This window comes from Calcarisporiella thermophila, assembly GCF_041956535.1.
Source record: "Calcarisporiella thermophila strain CBS 279.70 unplaced genomic scaffold VTP21scaffold_27, whole genome shotgun sequence".
Lineage (NCBI taxonomy): Eukaryota > Fungi > Calcarisporiellomycota > Calcarisporiellomycetes > Calcarisporiellales > Calcarisporiellaceae > Calcarisporiella > Calcarisporiella thermophila.
This window is the reverse complement of record NW_027192217.1, coordinates 73,714-90,350: the sequence shown is the minus strand read 5'-3', so window position 1 is coordinate 90,350 and position 16,637 is coordinate 73,714. Positions and strand designations below refer to the sequence as shown.

The 16,637-nt window shown below is 43.6% G+C and overlaps 9 protein-coding genes and 4 non-coding genes across 13 annotated transcripts; 7 read left to right on the top strand and 6 right to left on the bottom strand.

The window, feature by feature from the left end:
- Nucleotides 1-1,067: 1,067 nt before the first annotated feature.
- On the bottom strand, nt 1,068-1,151 carry VTP21DRAFT_t283. The gene has a single exon. It is a non-coding gene; the product is annotated as a tRNA-Leu (tRNA).
- A 2,050-nt stretch (nt 1,152-3,201) lies between these two features.
- VTP21DRAFT_t294 lies at nt 3,202-3,272 on the top strand. Its single transcript has one exon. It is a non-coding gene; the product is annotated as a tRNA-Gly (tRNA).
- A 652-nt stretch (nt 3,273-3,924) lies between these two features.
- VTP21DRAFT_6411 (uncharacterized protein) lies at nt 3,925-5,686 on the top strand (the record flags this gene model as incomplete). The annotated part of the gene is made up of 7 exons (XM_069397039.1): nt 3,925-3,962; nt 4,120-4,282; nt 4,354-4,654; nt 4,721-4,898; nt 4,977-5,073; nt 5,150-5,281; nt 5,354-5,686. 7 exons carry the CDS (start codon nt 3,925-3,927, stop codon nt 5,684-5,686), a joined length of 1,242 nt encoding a protein of 413 aa, XP_069246926.1.
- Nucleotides 5,687-6,363: 677 nt separating this feature from the next.
- VTP21DRAFT_6410 (uncharacterized protein) lies at nt 6,364-7,481 on the bottom strand (the record flags this gene model as incomplete). Its single annotated transcript, XM_069397038.1, has 5 exons — nt 6,364-6,393; nt 6,476-6,661; nt 6,751-6,848; nt 6,951-7,103; nt 7,163-7,481. The coding sequence occupies 5 exons, from the start codon at nt 7,479-7,481 to the stop codon at nt 6,364-6,366; spliced, it is 786 nt and encodes a 261-aa protein (XP_069246925.1).
- A 1,353-nt stretch (nt 7,482-8,834) lies between these two features.
- VTP21DRAFT_6409 (uncharacterized protein) lies at nt 8,835-10,056 on the bottom strand (the record flags this gene model as incomplete). Its single annotated transcript, XM_069397036.1, has 7 exons — nt 8,835-9,211; nt 9,300-9,405; nt 9,479-9,506; nt 9,575-9,636; nt 9,726-9,736; nt 9,830-9,851; nt 9,934-10,056. 7 exons carry the CDS (start codon nt 10,054-10,056, stop codon nt 8,835-8,837), a joined length of 729 nt encoding a protein of 242 aa, XP_069246924.1.
- Nucleotides 10,057-10,191: 135 nt separating this feature from the next.
- VTP21DRAFT_6408 (uncharacterized protein) lies at nt 10,192-11,033 on the top strand (the record flags this gene model as incomplete). Its single annotated transcript, XM_069397035.1, has 5 exons — nt 10,192-10,231; nt 10,388-10,430; nt 10,498-10,645; nt 10,712-10,895; nt 10,969-11,033. The coding sequence occupies 5 exons, from the start codon at nt 10,192-10,194 to the stop codon at nt 11,031-11,033; spliced, it is 480 nt and encodes a 159-aa protein (XP_069246923.1).
- Nucleotides 11,034-11,121: 88 nt separating this feature from the next.
- On the bottom strand, nt 11,122-11,506 carry VTP21DRAFT_6407 (uncharacterized protein; the record flags this gene model as incomplete). Its single annotated transcript, XM_069397034.1, has 2 exons — nt 11,122-11,213; nt 11,305-11,506. 2 exons carry the CDS (start codon nt 11,504-11,506, stop codon nt 11,122-11,124), a joined length of 294 nt encoding a protein of 97 aa, XP_069246922.1.
- Nucleotides 11,507-11,821: 315 nt separating this feature from the next.
- On the top strand, nt 11,822-12,148 carry VTP21DRAFT_6406 (uncharacterized protein; the record flags this gene model as incomplete). The annotated part of the gene is made up of 1 exon (XM_069397033.1): nt 11,822-12,148. The coding sequence occupies one exon, from the start codon at nt 11,822-11,824 to the stop codon at nt 12,146-12,148; it is 327 nt and encodes a 108-aa protein (XP_069246921.1).
- Nucleotides 12,149-12,379: 231 nt separating this feature from the next.
- VTP21DRAFT_6405 (uncharacterized protein) lies at nt 12,380-12,767 on the bottom strand (the record flags this gene model as incomplete). Its single annotated transcript, XM_069397032.1, has 2 exons — nt 12,380-12,634; nt 12,705-12,767. 2 exons carry the CDS (start codon nt 12,765-12,767, stop codon nt 12,380-12,382), a joined length of 318 nt encoding a protein of 105 aa, XP_069246920.1.
- Nucleotides 12,768-13,168: 401 nt separating this feature from the next.
- On the top strand, nt 13,169-13,972 carry VTP21DRAFT_6404 (uncharacterized protein; the record flags this gene model as incomplete). The annotated part of the gene is made up of 1 exon (XM_069397031.1): nt 13,169-13,972. The coding sequence occupies one exon, from the start codon at nt 13,169-13,171 to the stop codon at nt 13,970-13,972; it is 804 nt and encodes a 267-aa protein (XP_069246919.1).
- A 313-nt stretch (nt 13,973-14,285) lies between these two features.
- VTP21DRAFT_6403 (uncharacterized protein) lies at nt 14,286-15,695 on the top strand (the record flags this gene model as incomplete). The annotated part of the gene is made up of 5 exons (XM_069397030.1): nt 14,286-14,364; nt 14,437-14,681; nt 14,755-14,780; nt 14,845-14,929; nt 14,997-15,695. 5 exons carry the CDS (start codon nt 14,286-14,288, stop codon nt 15,693-15,695), a joined length of 1,134 nt encoding a protein of 377 aa, XP_069246918.1.
- Nucleotides 15,696-15,918: 223 nt separating this feature from the next.
- VTP21DRAFT_t282 lies at nt 15,919-15,989 on the bottom strand. The gene has a single exon. It is a non-coding gene; the product is annotated as a tRNA-Gly (tRNA).
- An 83-nt stretch (nt 15,990-16,072) lies between these two features.
- VTP21DRAFT_t295 lies at nt 16,073-16,149 on the top strand. The gene has a single exon. It is a non-coding gene; the product is annotated as a tRNA-OTHER (tRNA).
- The last annotated feature ends 488 nt before the right edge of the window (nt 16,150-16,637 follow it).

The following is a 16,637-nucleotide window of genomic DNA, read 5'->3' as shown; positions in this document are numbered from 1 at the left end:
ATTATTATTATTATTATTATTATTATTATTATTATTATTATTATTATTAGTTTTATTATTAGTCTTTTATTAAAACATCAATCTCTTATTTTTATTATTAAGGAATCCGCACAGCTCTCCACGAAATCTCCCTTTGCCTGTAACAATTTTGTTGAGAGAAAATTGATTTTTATATTAGAAGAATGTTAAGCAGTCACATAGGCAGTCACTCAGAACCGTCCTTGGATTGCACAATGGTTAAGAGCCCCGGAGCTTCACCATTGTGTGCTGGGTTCGATTCCCGGTGACGGCATCAATATTAGAGATGTGTCCGGGACATACTCTAGGAATCGAGCTATATGCTACTTCGTTAAGAATTCGATAGATATCAAGATATTAGAAAATAAGCAATTACATGCGAAATTAGGACTGTACAATCCTTTCATTTAACTTGTATAGGAGACTTTTCAATAAAAGATCCTTTAATACTCAAAAAAAAAAAAACACTTAAACACTCAGGAGTCGTGTTATCCAATTAAATTAACTATCCTTTTTATTATTATATTGAGTAAAGAATAATATATTTACAATATTAAAATTAAAATAACTATCACAAATATCACATTAATATCTCCTCTCTCATCCTCTATACTAATGTGGCCTATAAATATATAGAAAATATTGGTATTTCATTTACCATGTAATTATATCCTTTATAATTTACTATTGACATTACTTTGTTATTTTTCCTTTAAATTTTTCTGAATTTGATTCCGTTTTTTGAAAAGGATGCCTTAATAAAGATTCTTCTCTTAAATAACCTTCTCGCCTAAATATTATCTCATAAATCCCTTCAAGCATATCGGAGATGACCAAAAAGTTTGCTTATACTTTTTTTCCCCTCAAATTAAGTGCACCACACCCTTATTTGCTTTTCATTTTCTATATCCTAAATAATATTGACTAATCACAAAACTTAATATGCTGTGTTATATTGTAAACTACATAATCTTTCTTGCAAACTGAGCTTTGTTAAATATAGCAGAAAAAGCTAACAGATATTATTTTCAAAAAAATATGAAATTGTTTGGTGACAGTGGGATTCGAACCCACGCCTGCTTACGCAGATTAGAACTTGAGTCTAACGTCTTAGACCGCTCGACCATATCACCTTGATGAAAAATGTGACCTTCTGAGCACTATACTTCCTATGTTTTTAATTTTTTTGTCGCAGGACGCAGCCAACAACATGGAGAAAGAGGGGAGAAGCCTAATTGTAAGTACTTCTTGGCTCTATCGAGGTGGCGTGAGTTCAAATTTCACACTCCTCACCAGTACAGCTGTGGCTGGATTCTCAATTATTAGTATCTTATTCTTGTCATGTCTTTTACCGTCACTTATCATCCCCGAATTTCTCACTTTTTACAGTTCCATGCCCTATCGCCGCTGCCTGTAATTGGTTATAGCCCGCTCAAGCTCTTACAAAATATTTTGTCGCTTTCGTGTTCATTAATTCAGGATAGGTATGTGCTCCTCTTCCCTCTCATCTTATGTACTAATACTGATTTTAAAATATAAACATGTATTTGCATTTCATTCACTATCTTTCTTGCCATATGATTTTCTTGTCATTCTTACTTTTTCTTTTTTCATTTATCAAAAGTGATTGAAAAGGATATTTTTAAAAGATCATCTCCTCCAAAAAAGGGCAAGACGACACAATCGAATATATCACCAAGACTTTTACCCAACCGCCTTCTTTTTATATCTTTTTAAACCTTTTTCCTTCTCTTATACTCCCTTAATATCTCCTTACCCCAAGGAGACGTCCTTCTCCCTTCATTGTTTTTTTTTCCTACCTTTAATTTTCTAAGCTGGTTACTCCACACCATTGACAAGAATCATTAGATGTCGAAAGAGACACATTTTTTCTAACTTAGAAAGTATATATATCCATTATGGCTACCGGAGGTAGTTGCCTTGAAAGGACTGTTGCCTGCTTTCCAGTTATTTCGCTACAGGTGATTTAGTTATACCAGGTATACTAAGAATATATTAGCTATGTGAGTGAGTAATGATTTATCGGATGAATTTAGTATTATTCATTATCTTATAATAATGGTGTAAAAATCGTAGAAGTAAGGTAGCAATGGACCTCGAAACTGGACAAATAAAGACAACGACGATATTTCTCTTAGTTTTTAACAAATGAACATTTTTAAATGATGTCTTATAATAAGATACGTTAATAAGATACGTTATAATCACCTAGGTAATGCTACTTGTTTACAAAAGAAAAAGAAAAGGAATAGAAGGAGAATAAAAATAAGGAAGAGCCACGATGAAATGAAAAGGGGTCAAGATAAAGGAATAAAATGGGATAAGTGAAATGAAAATATAATGTCAAAAAATTCTCCTCTCTAGTCATGTCTCGTTGCCGCCCACCACTGGAATCTTACTCCCTGCTGAGGTTCGTGATCAAACTGCTTGATAATGGATCTCGGGTTAAATGGCGATAGTTATAAAAAAATACTTTTGATCAGCTGTGAGTCTTTATTACAAGATTACTAGATAAACACCTATAAAATAACTGAATACAGAAAAAAGATTATAGAAGAACAAGGGGAGGGAAAGATGGGAAGGATATGAAAGATGAAACAATGGTTATAACAATATATACGGACATCAGTGTTTCTGATTTCGGTGAGCCATTACGCAGGAAGTGCCTTTCCCGTCGGGTTGAATGTTTCTGTGCGGCGTGCCTCCTAAGTGGCAAAGAAGAATTGGGAAATGTTGTTGAGGTGTGTTAATACACTCTGTGGCTTTTACTACTATTGGGTTTGAAGGCAGAGTGAAGCCCATTTTTCTTTGTTCGAAGGTGGTAAAGTTTTTTTTTTCAACAAAGGAAACTTTTATTGAAAAATATCCTGTATAGTTAGAGTAACTTCTAAGTCAAAATCACCTGGGTACTGTCCCAAGCCTACCTTGGTGATTTACAAATGAGAAGAAATAGATAGCTTGCTAGAGTTGGTTGATTTGAATGGTTATGTAAGAGAGTGAAATGTAGATTGAAAATTTTTCTTTCGCATATCAAATGATATGCAGAAAGTATAGTGATATTTTTGGATATTTTTTTTTTTGATCAATATGATATTTTTGGATATTTGTGATAGCTAAATTTTTTGCTTAGTGTATTTCCTTTTATTCAACTTTTTCACAACAGCATGGTTGGTTTAGTGGTATAATTGCCGCCTGCCACGCGGCAGACCCGGGTTCGATTCCCGGACCATGCATTTTGTGTATGCTATCATGTTTCGTCAATATGAGAGATGAAGAGTTTTTATATTTTAATATTTTAGCTCCATTTGTAGTTAGCGTAAGAATACCACAAATCCGCTGATCAAACTGCAGAGGAGAAGTGAGAAGAGGAGCTTAAGAAGATAAATGCAGGATAATTTTTTTGAATTACTAACACGCAAAAATATAACTTGCAGATGTTTGTTCTTTCGAATATACTTTTCAAATGTGAAATTTATCGCCAATTTCCGAATTTGACTCTTTCGTGCTTCTATTCAATCTTAGAGTCGTGGTCAAAGAGTATATCCCATTTACTTGAATATGTTATGGCCACGCATGTTAACGGAAATGGTGTATTTCCTTTCATCGAGAAAGATCTTGCGGATGTATTCTTGCGCTATGTTTAGATGAAACACCCTCTCTCCTGCAGTTGAATCGATATTCGCGCGCTTCAAAAATTTTTTGGATAAGAATTCTTATGGCGCAGCAGATATTTTACTCTTGCCCTCTCTACATTTTCTAAGGTAATATCGTCAAGGAAAAGCAAAATACATCTAATCCCCCCTATTCTTATCCCACTCTTATACTTACACCTTGGTAATTTTTGTCTTTCTTCATCGCGTAAAAAGAAAACTCCTAATCCATGCCATGGCCTCCACACTTTCCGAAAGACAGCGGGATGAACTGTAGGTGATCTTCCCCTGAATACATTCTTGGAACTAAATTTCTAAATCAAGAGCGCATTGCTCTATTGACGTGCTTTCAACCTTCATGTCATTTTTCTTTTCTCCCCCTCTGCTAACTTCATCCTTGTACGTGTACTTTCTCTTCCTTATCCGATAGGCACAAGGCAATTTTAGACTACTTACATGCCAATGGATTCTCTTCCTCTTTTGAGACCCTAAAAGAGGAAACGCAAATTGAAGATTTCCTTCCGGATCCAAAGCAAAAATACGCAGGCTTGCTAGAGAAGAAATGGACATCTGTCATTAGACTACAAAAGAAGGTAATGGAAAATGCATTGATTTACTAACATGCATTCTTCATATTTATGTTGTTTTTTTATCGATTTCGTAGATTATGGAATTGGAGAATAAGATAACACAGATGCAGGAAGAGCTCGATAATGCTCCTGTGCGTAGGACAGCGAGCTCAACCGATTGGATTCCGCGGCCGCCTGAGAAGTACGTCTTACCTGGGCATCGCAGTAGCATTACCCGCCTCATCTTCCACCCCGTGTTCAGCTTACTTGTTTCCGCATCCGACGACACGACAATCAAGGTGTGGGACTATGAAACTGGCGAGTTTGAGCGCACACTTAAAGGCCACACGAAAACTGTTCAGGATGTCGCGTTCGATCCCAAAGGGAATATTTTGGGTAATTATTTCTTGAGTGTTTACTGCTAGCTCCGATTCCCTTGGTACTAACCATGGGCTTCTGCAGCATCGTGCTCGTCCGATCTCACCATTAAATTGTGGGATCTCCAATCCGACTACAAATGTATCAAAACACTGTATGGCCACGACCACAGCGTGTCCTCTGTGTGCTTTTTGCCCTCGGGTGACACGCTAGTGTCTGCCTCCCGTGATAAGACGATTAAAATGTGGGAGGTCGCCTCTGGGTAAGTTCCTACCACAGACAGATAAGATTTCGCTTTTGCTAACAGTGGGCAATTGCTTATCTATCGCATTATGTTTAGCTACTGTGTTAAAACGTTTACTGGTCATGCGGAATGGGTGCGATGGGTTCGTCCGAGTGATGATGGCCGGTCACTTATCAGTTGTTCAAACGATCAGGTTCGGGATGGATATTGGGGCACCTTATGGGCTGTGCGCACTAACTCCTTGTGATTTTCTTTTTCTTGGACTGCAGACGGCGCGCCTTTGGGAAACCACTACCGGGGAAACGAAGATGGACTTTAGGGGACATGAGAATGTGGTTGAAACCGCGATGTTTGCTCCGGTTGCCTCATATCCTTTCATCCGGGAGCTCGTTGGAATAACGGTAGGCTGAAATGGATCGTGTTCGATGGGGTGTCTCTTTTTTTTTAGTATTTACATTGGGTGATATGTCTAGGGAAATGTTAAGGAACAGCCACCTGGCCAGTACATTGTGACCGGCTCGCGTGATAAGACAATCAAGCTATGGGATGCTACTGGGCAATGCCTGCACACATTTATTGGGCATGACAACTGGGTTCGGGGCCTGGTATTCCACCCGAGCGGCAAATTCCTCTTGAGTGCATCCGACGACAAGACGGTTCGCATCTGGGATTTGAAGTCGGGCCGATGCATGAAGACACTGGAGGCACATTCCCACTTTGTGGCCTGCTTGGCACTATCGCCCACTAGTCCAGTGCTTGCTACGGGTAGCGTAGATCAGACCATTAAAGTATGGGCTTGCCGATAGAACCCCGTCTTCACCCCCCCACCCCCCCTCCATCCCCCTTCCCCTTCCCTGCTCTTCTCCCTTCATCTCCGTGCTTCTCTGTTCCTTTTCCTTTTTCTCCTTTAGTTTAGTATTTTTAATTTTCCTCTTTTCTATGGTAGTTTTTTTTCTTCCTTTTTGGCATCTTGTGGGTTTTCTCTTATTAAAAATGCGATATCTCTCCTTTTTTTTTCCCCCTCTTTTGGATTGCATTCAGTGCAGCTCTCTTTCCTCTGTTTCTTACGATTATTCTGTGTGTGTTTTATACATAACCCTATTTTTTCCTTTTTCTTTCTCCTTTTTCCTTCATTGTTCAGAATTCTACTTTTTTTTTTACTTTTTTTTTCCTCTTCTTTTTCTGCTCATATTATTATTTTCTTTTCTTTTCTAGATTTTATTTTCTTTCCTCTTTCTTTTTTTATCCCTATTACAAATTCACATTTTCTCTTTGATTATTTCGCTGTGTTCCAAAATGATTTCCCTAGCCTCTCTATTCATAAGAAAAGAAAAGTTTATCTAAAAAACATCTCGTTGCTATGAGGAAAAAAAAAATAACCATGAACATCTCTTTTCTTTCCGCCTATTCACATTTCACGTATGCTTATCACTTTTTTTACACGAGTAGAGCGTGGGTGGGAGAAGGTGGATGATTTCTTTTATTATTCAGCATTCTCCTCCAGTTTGGGAGCCTGTTCATTCGCAGAGTGGGGAAAATTAGTCAATAAGCCTTTGAAACTGGAAAACCATCGAATTTGGACTAAAGGAACTCACCAGATAGAAGCGAATATAGCCTAGATTGCTCATTTGATACTCGACCAACAGCGGAGTCTCGCTAGCCATGCTCAGAGAAACACGCGTAGATAGCGGTGTTGCTTTCGTGAAGTTGCCAAGATACTTGAGCGAAAAGGAGAGAGAAACGCTCTGCGTCAGATCGATCTCGGTCGACTCTTCATCGTCCTAAATAAAAAAAAAACACGACCATGGGCAATGAGAAGACAGTGTGAGCAAGATATGGCATCTCGATTAACGGGTGGCATTCAACTTACCTTATCGACAGAAGATGACTGCTTCAGTGTAACTGTGCCATTACCAATTTCACCCTCAGCAACAAACTTGACACCTTCCTTGGACACATCAATCCTTACTATTGCGAGGGTAATAATATAATCGAGTCAAAAAAAGGAAGCAAAGAAAAAAAAAGATCAATAAATTGAGAAGCAGATTGAAAATATTCGTCATCGATTACCAGACTCGCTGACATTAGACAAATCTCGGCAGATGCGTTGAAATTCTGCAGAAGATAATCGCACAACGGCGTCATATTCTGTCTCGGGAATGCCCAAATGTTCCCCATCGATATCCATCAACTTGAGTTGGTATTCGCTTACTTTTTCATTATCTAAAACAGAAGGACGGCCATGAGAATGCGGATCAGCCGAGAGAAGTATTGGTCATTACCTTTATTCTCAAACACGACCGTCAAATGATCTCCAGTGTCATCGGCCCTGATAGTCAAGATATCGTCATTATCTGCGCATTTTAGGATCTTGTTCAAATTTTGGAGGTTGACGCCGAGCGGAAGATTGCGGTCGCATCGGTATGGGTCGAAACCGTCGGCGCGGAGAAGTAGCACCACAAGCGCGACGTGAGTGCTATCCATGGCCTGGAGAGCAATTCCGGTTTCACTACAGTCGAGATTACACTCTGTGACCAGTTCTCTAATCGCCTCGAGCACCTTTTTGATGAGTGTTGCTTGCTGGATGCGCGCTTCAAACATGGTAGTGTGTGTAGATCTGATCTGAGATAAAAAAAATGAAGTCGAAGGTTTGATTGGGGAGAAATGGTAGAAAACAAAAGAAAAACAAAAACCGCGTCGCGAATTTTTTTCTGTGAAATCGCGTCACGAATTATTTTGAATTACGCGTAGGTGACGTTTCAATCAAAGACCTCATCGTTTAAGTGACAAGAGGAAATAAATTTCCAGGGGGCGTCACTGTTTGGTAATTCACAAATCGGCTGTTAGGTAGTTTACGGCTTGCGCGTCTGAAAGATGTCTTGTGCATTGGTTCCAGTCGATGGCAGAGACAATTATTAATCGAGTCTAAAAAAGAGTAGTGGATGCAGAGGCTCGTCAGGATGGATATTCCTTGCATGGCAAGCTTATGCAACAACAGGAGAAAGGCCAACAGACTCGGTAGGATTATCGTTACTTTGCATAAAAAAAGATATTGGCAAAAGAACGAAATCGTCCACAATGGAAGGAGATATTTCAAGCAGATGAATCCAAGTTCATTTGCCCCCAAGCATTGCGATAAATCAGGGATTTGCCATTCTGATCGAGCGCAGCTATCAAGTATCAAACAAATCATCCTCTCGACCCCACTAGTCCAATGACACTCAAAGCATAAATCATTCTCCAACGTTGACTAATCCTGAAACTTGCTGTGTTATTTGGGAGGTCAACTTTGCGATCACTCTTGATCCCAGTTGGTTTTAGTTGTGTTCTAGTATTCTATTAAAAGACTCAGACTTGGTTCTGCAGGCGCTCATGCATAGGGGACCTTGTGTTGTATAATAATTGAAAATGTTGCACATGTTTTTTTTTTTCGCTAAATTAAATCCCTCAGCGGTAAGGCCAACTTCGTGCTGTCTGAATCGGCCAGACCATGCGCAGTTATGAATGGAGAAATCAATGAATCAATACGAAAAATCGCTCATTTGTGAGAGCTACTCTGTACTAGTCTATCTCTTGTTTGCTACTACTACTTTTCCGACACAAATGTCCACGTGTTGTATAAGGCTCCTGAGGTGAGAGGACTTTCATCCAGGAATAGATATATAGATAAATTTATTAAACGTGAATAATGAAGGTTATGTGTTTACTATAGCGATAGTCTATTCAAGGAATGAGGGAAGAAAAGAGGTAGCAATATCAAAATGGAAGGTTATCAAAAAAGAAATGTTAAAGGTGTCAATCTCATAAGAATACAAAAAAAAAGAACCCGCGCTCCTTTTCTGATTAAAAAAAAGGAAACGCTCGACCAAAAAAAAACAACTTCAAAAAGATAAAGAGAATTAGGATTTTTAATTTTATTAACGCGAAAAAAAAAGTAATTAAAAAAAAAGGAAACTAACAGCAACCGCCTTCGTTCGTCCCCCCTGAAAGAGAGAGTGTGGAACCACCTGTTCTTGAAGGCCCCACTTTGATCCCGTTGGCTTCATTTGTCACATCAAACACACCTGTTTTAATCTTCTCGTAAATGTCTGCCGCTGTATTCACGAACGCCTCCTCTACATTGGCCGAGGTCTTTGCCGAAGTCTCCATGAAGAATAAGCCGTGCTCACGTGCAAATCGTTCACCCTCCTCCCGTGTCACAGCGCGCTTTCCCTCAAGGTCGCTTTTATTCCCAATGAGCATGATAGTAGTGTTGACATTGGCGTGTTGTCGAGCATCCTCGAGCCACATGGTAAGGTGGTCGAACGTCTCGCGTCGAGTTATATCGTAGACTAAGGCAATACAGTGTCAATAAAGGCCAAGCATGAGGCGCCGGCGAAATGGGGTTTCCTCATGACAGAAGGGGAATGGATGCGTTACCAAGAAGTGCACCGGCGGCGCCGCGGTAGTATGAACGCGTGATGCTTCGGAATGACTCTTGGCCGGCCGTATCCCATATCTGCAATTTAATCTGCTTCCCCTCGACCTAGAGCAGAATGAGGCAGAAGAGTATGAAACATTAGACATAAGATACGGTGGTAGGAGAAATTTCAGAGTACATTGACAAATCGCGCCCCAAATTCCACCCTAAAAAGAGAAGAAAAGAAGACATCAGCATCCAGGCCGAGACACCTGAACAAATTGCAAATGAATACCCGATGGTAAGATCATGGGCGGGTTGAAATCTTTTATCGGTGAACTGTAGAAGAAGACACGACTGTTGAGAAAGAGTGAAGAGAGGATTCAGTCCAACTGGAAATATATTTCAACAAAAGCACACTAATTCAATTCAAAAGCAATGTTTACTTTTCCTACACCTAGTTGCAAGGGGATGGTGGGGGGGAGGGGGGCAAAAGAGAGAGCAGTTAAAAAGCAGATCTAGAAATATAAGCAATGCAACCAGTTCTAACCGGTATCTCCGATAACAATGTACTAAGTGGAAGAGGGTATATGGGTCAGTTTTCCCCACACAAGGACACCATTGTGAGCCATTGGTTGGATTTGTTCATCTCACCTTAAAAATGTAGTCATAATGTGTTGCCATCACTTGATAGGTAGTCAATGGGTCACGGAATGGAAAAGATGGAGTGGAATATCTATCTCTCTTGGATTCATATTCTAACTCTTGCTGCGCCATGAACACGAGGAGATGGCGAACGAATCAAGATCTAGAGAGCAAATGTTTACTTTTGCATAATTTTTATGAATCTCGCCATCGTATCTCTCATTCCTTATTTACTTTTTTGAAAAAAAAAATAATTTAATAAAAGCCATGTCGTATCGCCCCCGCCCCTGCTATAACTGTGGTGAACGTAAATCATTGTTCTAATCATTTACTCATCTTGCTCCGATCACCATTCGATCTCTCCATTACTGATGGGGGGAAGATGAAGGGCGTTGATCGTCAAAAGAGGGAGTGATTGATGTGTTTGGGGAGTTAATGTGAATTTTTGTTTTTCCTTCTGTAGCCGGCCATCAAGCCCGCGACTGCACCAAAGGCTCTCCAGTATGGTACGTTGAAGTTGTCTGAATCATCAGGAGGCTACTCGGATATTGATTTTTGGATGTATTTTCGTAGCTACAACTGCAACCAGCAGGGCCATGTGAGCAAGGATTGCACCAACCCCCGTGCCGAGAAGACCTGCTACAAATGCAATGAAACCGGCCATCTATCTCGCGAATGCCCCAATGCCACCCAGGAGAATGGAGCACAGACTTGCTACAAGGTAAGAGGATTGAGATACTTTATTTTTCCGCTGGGTCTATCATGCCTAACTGATTTATGGACCCAGTGCGGCAATGCTGGCCACATCAGCAGAAACTGCCCTCAAGGTGGTGGCTCTCATGGCCGCCCGATGCAATGCTACACCTGCGGTCGGATGGGACACATGAGCAAGGACTGCAACCAAGGCTCCAAATGCTACAACTGCGGCAACTTTGGTCACATTTCTCGCGAGTGCCCCAACCCACAGCAAGGTAAATATGCTTTTCCTCTAGCGTGAAGAGTGGTACTAAAGAGTGCTTTTCCTTTTTACTCCGTCCTCAATAGCCAAGACGTGCTACAAGTGCCAGCAGGAGGGTCACATTTCACGGGAATGCCCCAACCTGGCCTAAACACGGTGTGAAGAATACGTAGTCTAAAAAAAATACTTCAACTAATACTTCATCCATCTGACCCCTAAAAAATCTTTTGTGGTGCTTACTATTTTTTTTTCTTTTGATCTGATATACTTTTATATCTTGATTTACTATTCTTTTTCCAGAAGGTGTTTGTAAATTCACTTATGGGTATTTCTGTGTTTACTTACTTATACTACTTAAAGTATGAATATATACAAAATGAGAGGCGATGTGGTTTTATTAATTTAAAATGGAGTCCATTCACGTTGGAGGAATACGAATTGCAGAGGGCTATTAATTGTGTGGCCGATGTGCCGTTGGAGTTGGATGGACAGGCGCCAAATGGGGGGGGAGGGGGTGCGGTCACCATGGCTTGAGGGTGAAGCTGGCCGCTGCCCGATCTCAGCCAGAGACCGGTTTGACCCCGTCAGCCGCACCTCAAGCGCCGATGCGATAGACCTGAACATTGGCCGCCCCCAATCCTCATGATTGGCGTCTCTAGCCTCTCCCTCAATCTCATCTTACTTTGAGCCCAAAGCAAATCAGGTGCCCGCAACCTAATCTCGCGAGCAAGGGGCGGGTTTCCATATGACAAAATTTCGATGAAATTGCCTCCGCCATCTTTGATTCTCCAATTTCATTTACCAATGGACCCATCAATTTCACGCTGTTCCCATGAACTCGAGAACCCTTCAATAATTTTTTGCAACATTAACCTTGGCTCCTTAGGGTGACCGAGCTACGCTTAAGCTCGGCCATAGCACACCCTCATTCCATCTAAAATGGCTCCACAAATTCTATTTCCAAATCCAATCTCAAACAAGGTTTCTAGGACCCCATCGTGCTCAAACGGCCCTAGGAAAGGGCCGGGGCTATTACTATTGGGGGATCTAGTTAGGCAGGTTCAATCAGCCCGAGCCCAAAGGGACCCCACCATAGGTGTGTTTTGCATCGTGATGGCGACGGCCCATCGCAATCACCGACGATCCCATCCAAGGCCACCCTCGCCTTGGGCGGCAATCTCACGGCCAGAGTTTCCGAGCGGAGGGATCCAGCGGCTGGAGTCTAAACTCGATATGCCTCAGACTGACTTTCAATACGGCTTCTAGACGGGGCGGGCGGGAGAGACGAGTTTCAGACACGAAAGCTTCGGCTCGATCTTCAGGTAAGGGATCTAGAAGCAGCGGCAGTGTGTGGCAGTGCTACCGAGCATTGGGGGGAATAAAAACGATTATCAAACTCCATCCTCGAACTGGATGCATAAAGGGAAGGATAGAACAAGTCTCGGTGCATTATTGAGAGTGCGAGCCAGAGCCGACCAAACACATCGGCTTTGAATCTTATGGCGGTTCCAGAGTGGCCCAGGTGACGAAAGCCAGGAGGTGTGTGCTCCGGCAGCCGAGGCCGGGGATTGGGGGATCTTGGGGGAGATTGTCTGAGTGAGGATTTTGTCTTAAATTGAAATGGGTAAGGAAAGAGTCTGGCTCGCCTGCCGCTGGTTTGTGGTCCTGTTTAAGCGGCCGGATTCGAACGAGGCGAACGGGTAAATTTCTGTCTTGGTTCTGCGGTGCAGCTCGCAACTTGTATGTGTTGCACTAGTTTATGAATTTTAAATGGGCAACCGCGAGCTTATACCGGTAGGGATCCTCACACAGACACACAAACCACGGGCGGCGGCGGAATGCCTGCGGTGTAAGAGCGGGATTCCAGCCCGCGTGCAATTAGCATGTTTGAAGGAGTGGAAAATTGTTTTATGCATCGTGCATGGCATTGACTGAGTGGGATCGGGAAATGGACCATCGAACCCTTTCAGCCAAAATGGGGCAAATTTTTTTCTCAATCACCCTAGTGATCTCACCAATATCTATATATATTAATTTATGGCACACCCAATATATTGAGCGTCTTGCTTGGTTTTCTCTCTCTCTTCCTCCCAACCCTCTCTGCCTCCTTCTCCTGTGCTGCCCCTCGCCATTGCATTGATTGGGAACCCCCTCGGCGCTTAACTTGCCTTGCTTGTCATTGCTTCTCTTCTCTTCTCCCTCGCTCCTCGCCGATCCTCGCCTCTCCCCTCTTCTCGTCTCCCGCTTCCTCTTCGGCCTGCCTAAGAAGGAGAACCCTGCCCCGCCATGAGCTACTACGCCCATCCTATCTCCATGCCCTCGCCTCCACAATCGCCTCACCACTCAACCTCAACGCATGCTCTCGCGGAATTCGCCGCAAAGACCCTGTGCTTGCTGTGGTACGGCCAGCCCACCCCTCAGCAGGGCCGCGAAGCGCTCCCCGCCCTCGTCCACTTCTGCCACAACCTGTTCGAGGCCGCCCGCATCGATCGCGAGCATCTCTTCCTGGCCCTCGAGTACGTGCAGCGCTACCGCCGCACCCGCATCGCCTACGGCTCGCCCGGCTGTGAGTACCGGCTCCTCACCATCGCCCTCTCCCTCGCAAACAAATATCTCAACGACAGCACCTTCACCGCCCGCACATGGTCCAATCTCTCGGGCCTGCCCCTCCGCGAAATCCTCGTCATGGAGGTGGAATTCTTGACCGCCCTCGATCACAGGCTGCACTTGTCCGCCCAGGCCTACAGAGAGTGGGCCGCTCGTCTCGAAATGCTCGCCCGCACCCCCAAGGTCGTCAAGCGGACGCCCAAACTCCCAATGCTGTCGCCTCTTTCTTCGCCCATGCACGTCCCGACCCCGGTCGCGTCCCCCTACCAATGCTACCCCTTGGCAATAGCCCTTCCAAACCCATTGGAGGTGCGATGTGGTGTCAAACGGCCGCAGCAGGGCTACTTGGACTCCCCCCTATATAAGAAGGTGTCCTCCTCATTACGGTATTTACCCGCCCCAGCAGTACTCCCCTCGCTCTTGCCGCCCGAAACCGTAGTCTACACCCCAGACATGGGCTGGCCTTTTGCTTCTTATAACTGAACTCTTTGGATACTTTTTCATTTCCCCTCCCTCCCCCTCCTCTGTATCTCTGTAAATATTTGTTCTGGATTCTAATAGATTGTACATAATATGAAATGCAGCCGTGGTGGGTCCATCGCCAAGCCACTTTTCACCTGATAACCTGGAAAAATAAAACTAATGGTCAATTTAAGGCTGCAATTATGCATGACTGCTGGTCACTTTTTTGTGCTCTTTCTCCCTCTCTCCGCCCTCTTCTCCTCCCCCCCTTCAGTCTCAAGACTCGCCCTTTCCATCCAGGCTGCTCTCTACACATATGAACTAACGCCCCGACATGCTTCCATCCAATTCCTTACATCGCGCTGCCCGCGCCTTCACGTTTCTTCTCCTTTTTGCGGGGGTCTCCTTCCTCAGTGGGCGCCTTTTTTTTTTTTACCTTGGCTAATTGGCTCAATTGCTTTCTAATCAAGTTTTAACTATTACAGTCAACATTTCGCAGTCCATCGGGTACTGCGTGCTTCGTCCGATTAGCTACCCCGCCTACCGCACCTATATCCACGAAAGTCAGGCGGTTTTCACGATCCTGATGCTGCTGCTAGTCGACTATTTCTCTCCGGTGACCATGATCGTGACCGGGGATGAGAGCGTAAAGAACATGGTGGTGAAGGATAGAGGCGATAGCAAACAACTAAGGCTGCCCGAGAAGGCTATCGTCATTTCGAATCACCAGGTAACCACCCTCTACTGAATTGTATGCTGTCTCCACCGCCCTTCTCAACCCGCACGAATTTTCTGTCTTTTAGATTTACCTAGACTGGATGTACCTATGGTGAGTGCCTTCTGAAAACCATCCGCGCTGATCTCGACATTTCAACTTTGGACATGGAGAGTAGGTTCTTCGCCTATTTCGCGGATGCCCATGCGACTCTTAAAATTATCCTCAAAGACTCGCTGAGAACAGTGCCAATCTTTGGATGGGTAAGCAAACTGCGTTCCCCCTCACCTTTGCCTCTTGCCGCTAACCCGGCGCTTTCTTTTTTCAAAGGGTATGCAATTCTTCGACTTCATCTTCATTCGACGTAACTGGACTGCCGACCGTGTCTCACTAGAGCAGCACCTTACGCGCCTCAAGAACAGTAAGTTTTGGCTCATGATATTCCCGGAGGGCACAGTTCTCTCGCAGGGCACCCGCCAGGCTTCGCACCTCTTTTCGAAGAAGATGGACTTGGCCTTGGCCTGGAACCATTGCCTCATACCTCGGACCACGGGCCTCAAATTCTGTGCCGACCACCTCAAGTACGATATTCTCGATTTCACCGTCGCGTACGAGGGGCTGAAGGGAGATGAGATTCCCGAGTGCGTGTTCCCGCTGGTGGACACCCTGGTTGGCACCTCCAACCGCCCGCTTCGCCGCATCCACGTCCATATCCGACATATACCTCTCACCGAGTTTTATCCCAAGGCCGAGGGTGTCTCGCCCTCCGGTGAAAAGGGCGAGGTGGAGACGGCCGTGTTCACCCAGAAGTTGCTAGAAGTCTGGGGCGAGAAGGAAGAGATGCTAAAGCATTTCTATGACAAGGGCGGGTTCCCCTCGTCCGCGTGGGAGAATGGGCTTTCGCCGACGGTGATGCCGTTACACATTAAATCCAAGAGTGAGCTGTTGAGAATGGGCGTGTTTGTGTTCGGACCCTTGCTCTTAGCCTGCAAAGCCTTCCAATGGTGCTGTCAGGTTTGGTCAAGCTGAAGCTGTCCCCGCAACTCTCCCCCCCTTCCTCCTTTGTTTCATTCCAACCTTCGTTGTATATTTGTTGACTTTGGAGTATTTATTGGATATGTAATTGTCTTTGTGCATTATGAATCGGAGCCTCTTCTCTCTGTAAGTAAAGTTGTTTAATCGATCCAGTTCTCTCGTCAGCGGTGGGTAATGTGAAAAAAAAAATATTCCCAAGAAAAGATAGAGGTGATGATGCATGGTCCGGGAATCGAACCCGGGTCTGCCGCGTGGCAGGCGGCAATTATACCACTAAACCAACCATGCTTGTTATCTGTTGAAACGTCTGTGTGACCTTTCGTCTGGTGACGAAAAAAAATATCAGATACCTACTGAAATATATCTAAATGGGGGGGGAGGGTTAGTGTAGTGGACTATCCCTGGTATGCCGACGAGAACGGCGTGGGTTCGAATCCCACTTCCCCCACCAGCACTTACTCTTAGTTTGTGACTGCTGTCCACTTGTTCAGAAATTGAGTCTTCATTATTGAAAAGATCGCTCCTACGAAAAGTACAAAGCTTACATCGGTTTCACGTACAGGCTATTCACGACAACTACGATACACGCATATCGATTGAATGTCTATCGATCAAGGACCTATATCTCGTCATGTTAAGTCCATTGACATTAACTTCATGTAATATATGGAAATTAAATAAAAAGTTTCCATTGATTGATCAAAAAAAAAAAGAAATATATCTAAATACGGACAATAATTTCGAGCAAAGAAATATTCTGCTTCGATAAAAAGAGACCTAACCTTGGTCTGACGAGAGTCACTGTATATCCTCGTAGTTATATTATTCCGTTAATCAGACGGGCTGGTAGAGTGTATAGATTCATGCTGCTATAGGCTTTAACAGCATGGGTGGTGTGAACCTAGGAGAGGAGCCTTGGGAATTGAAGTACATGCC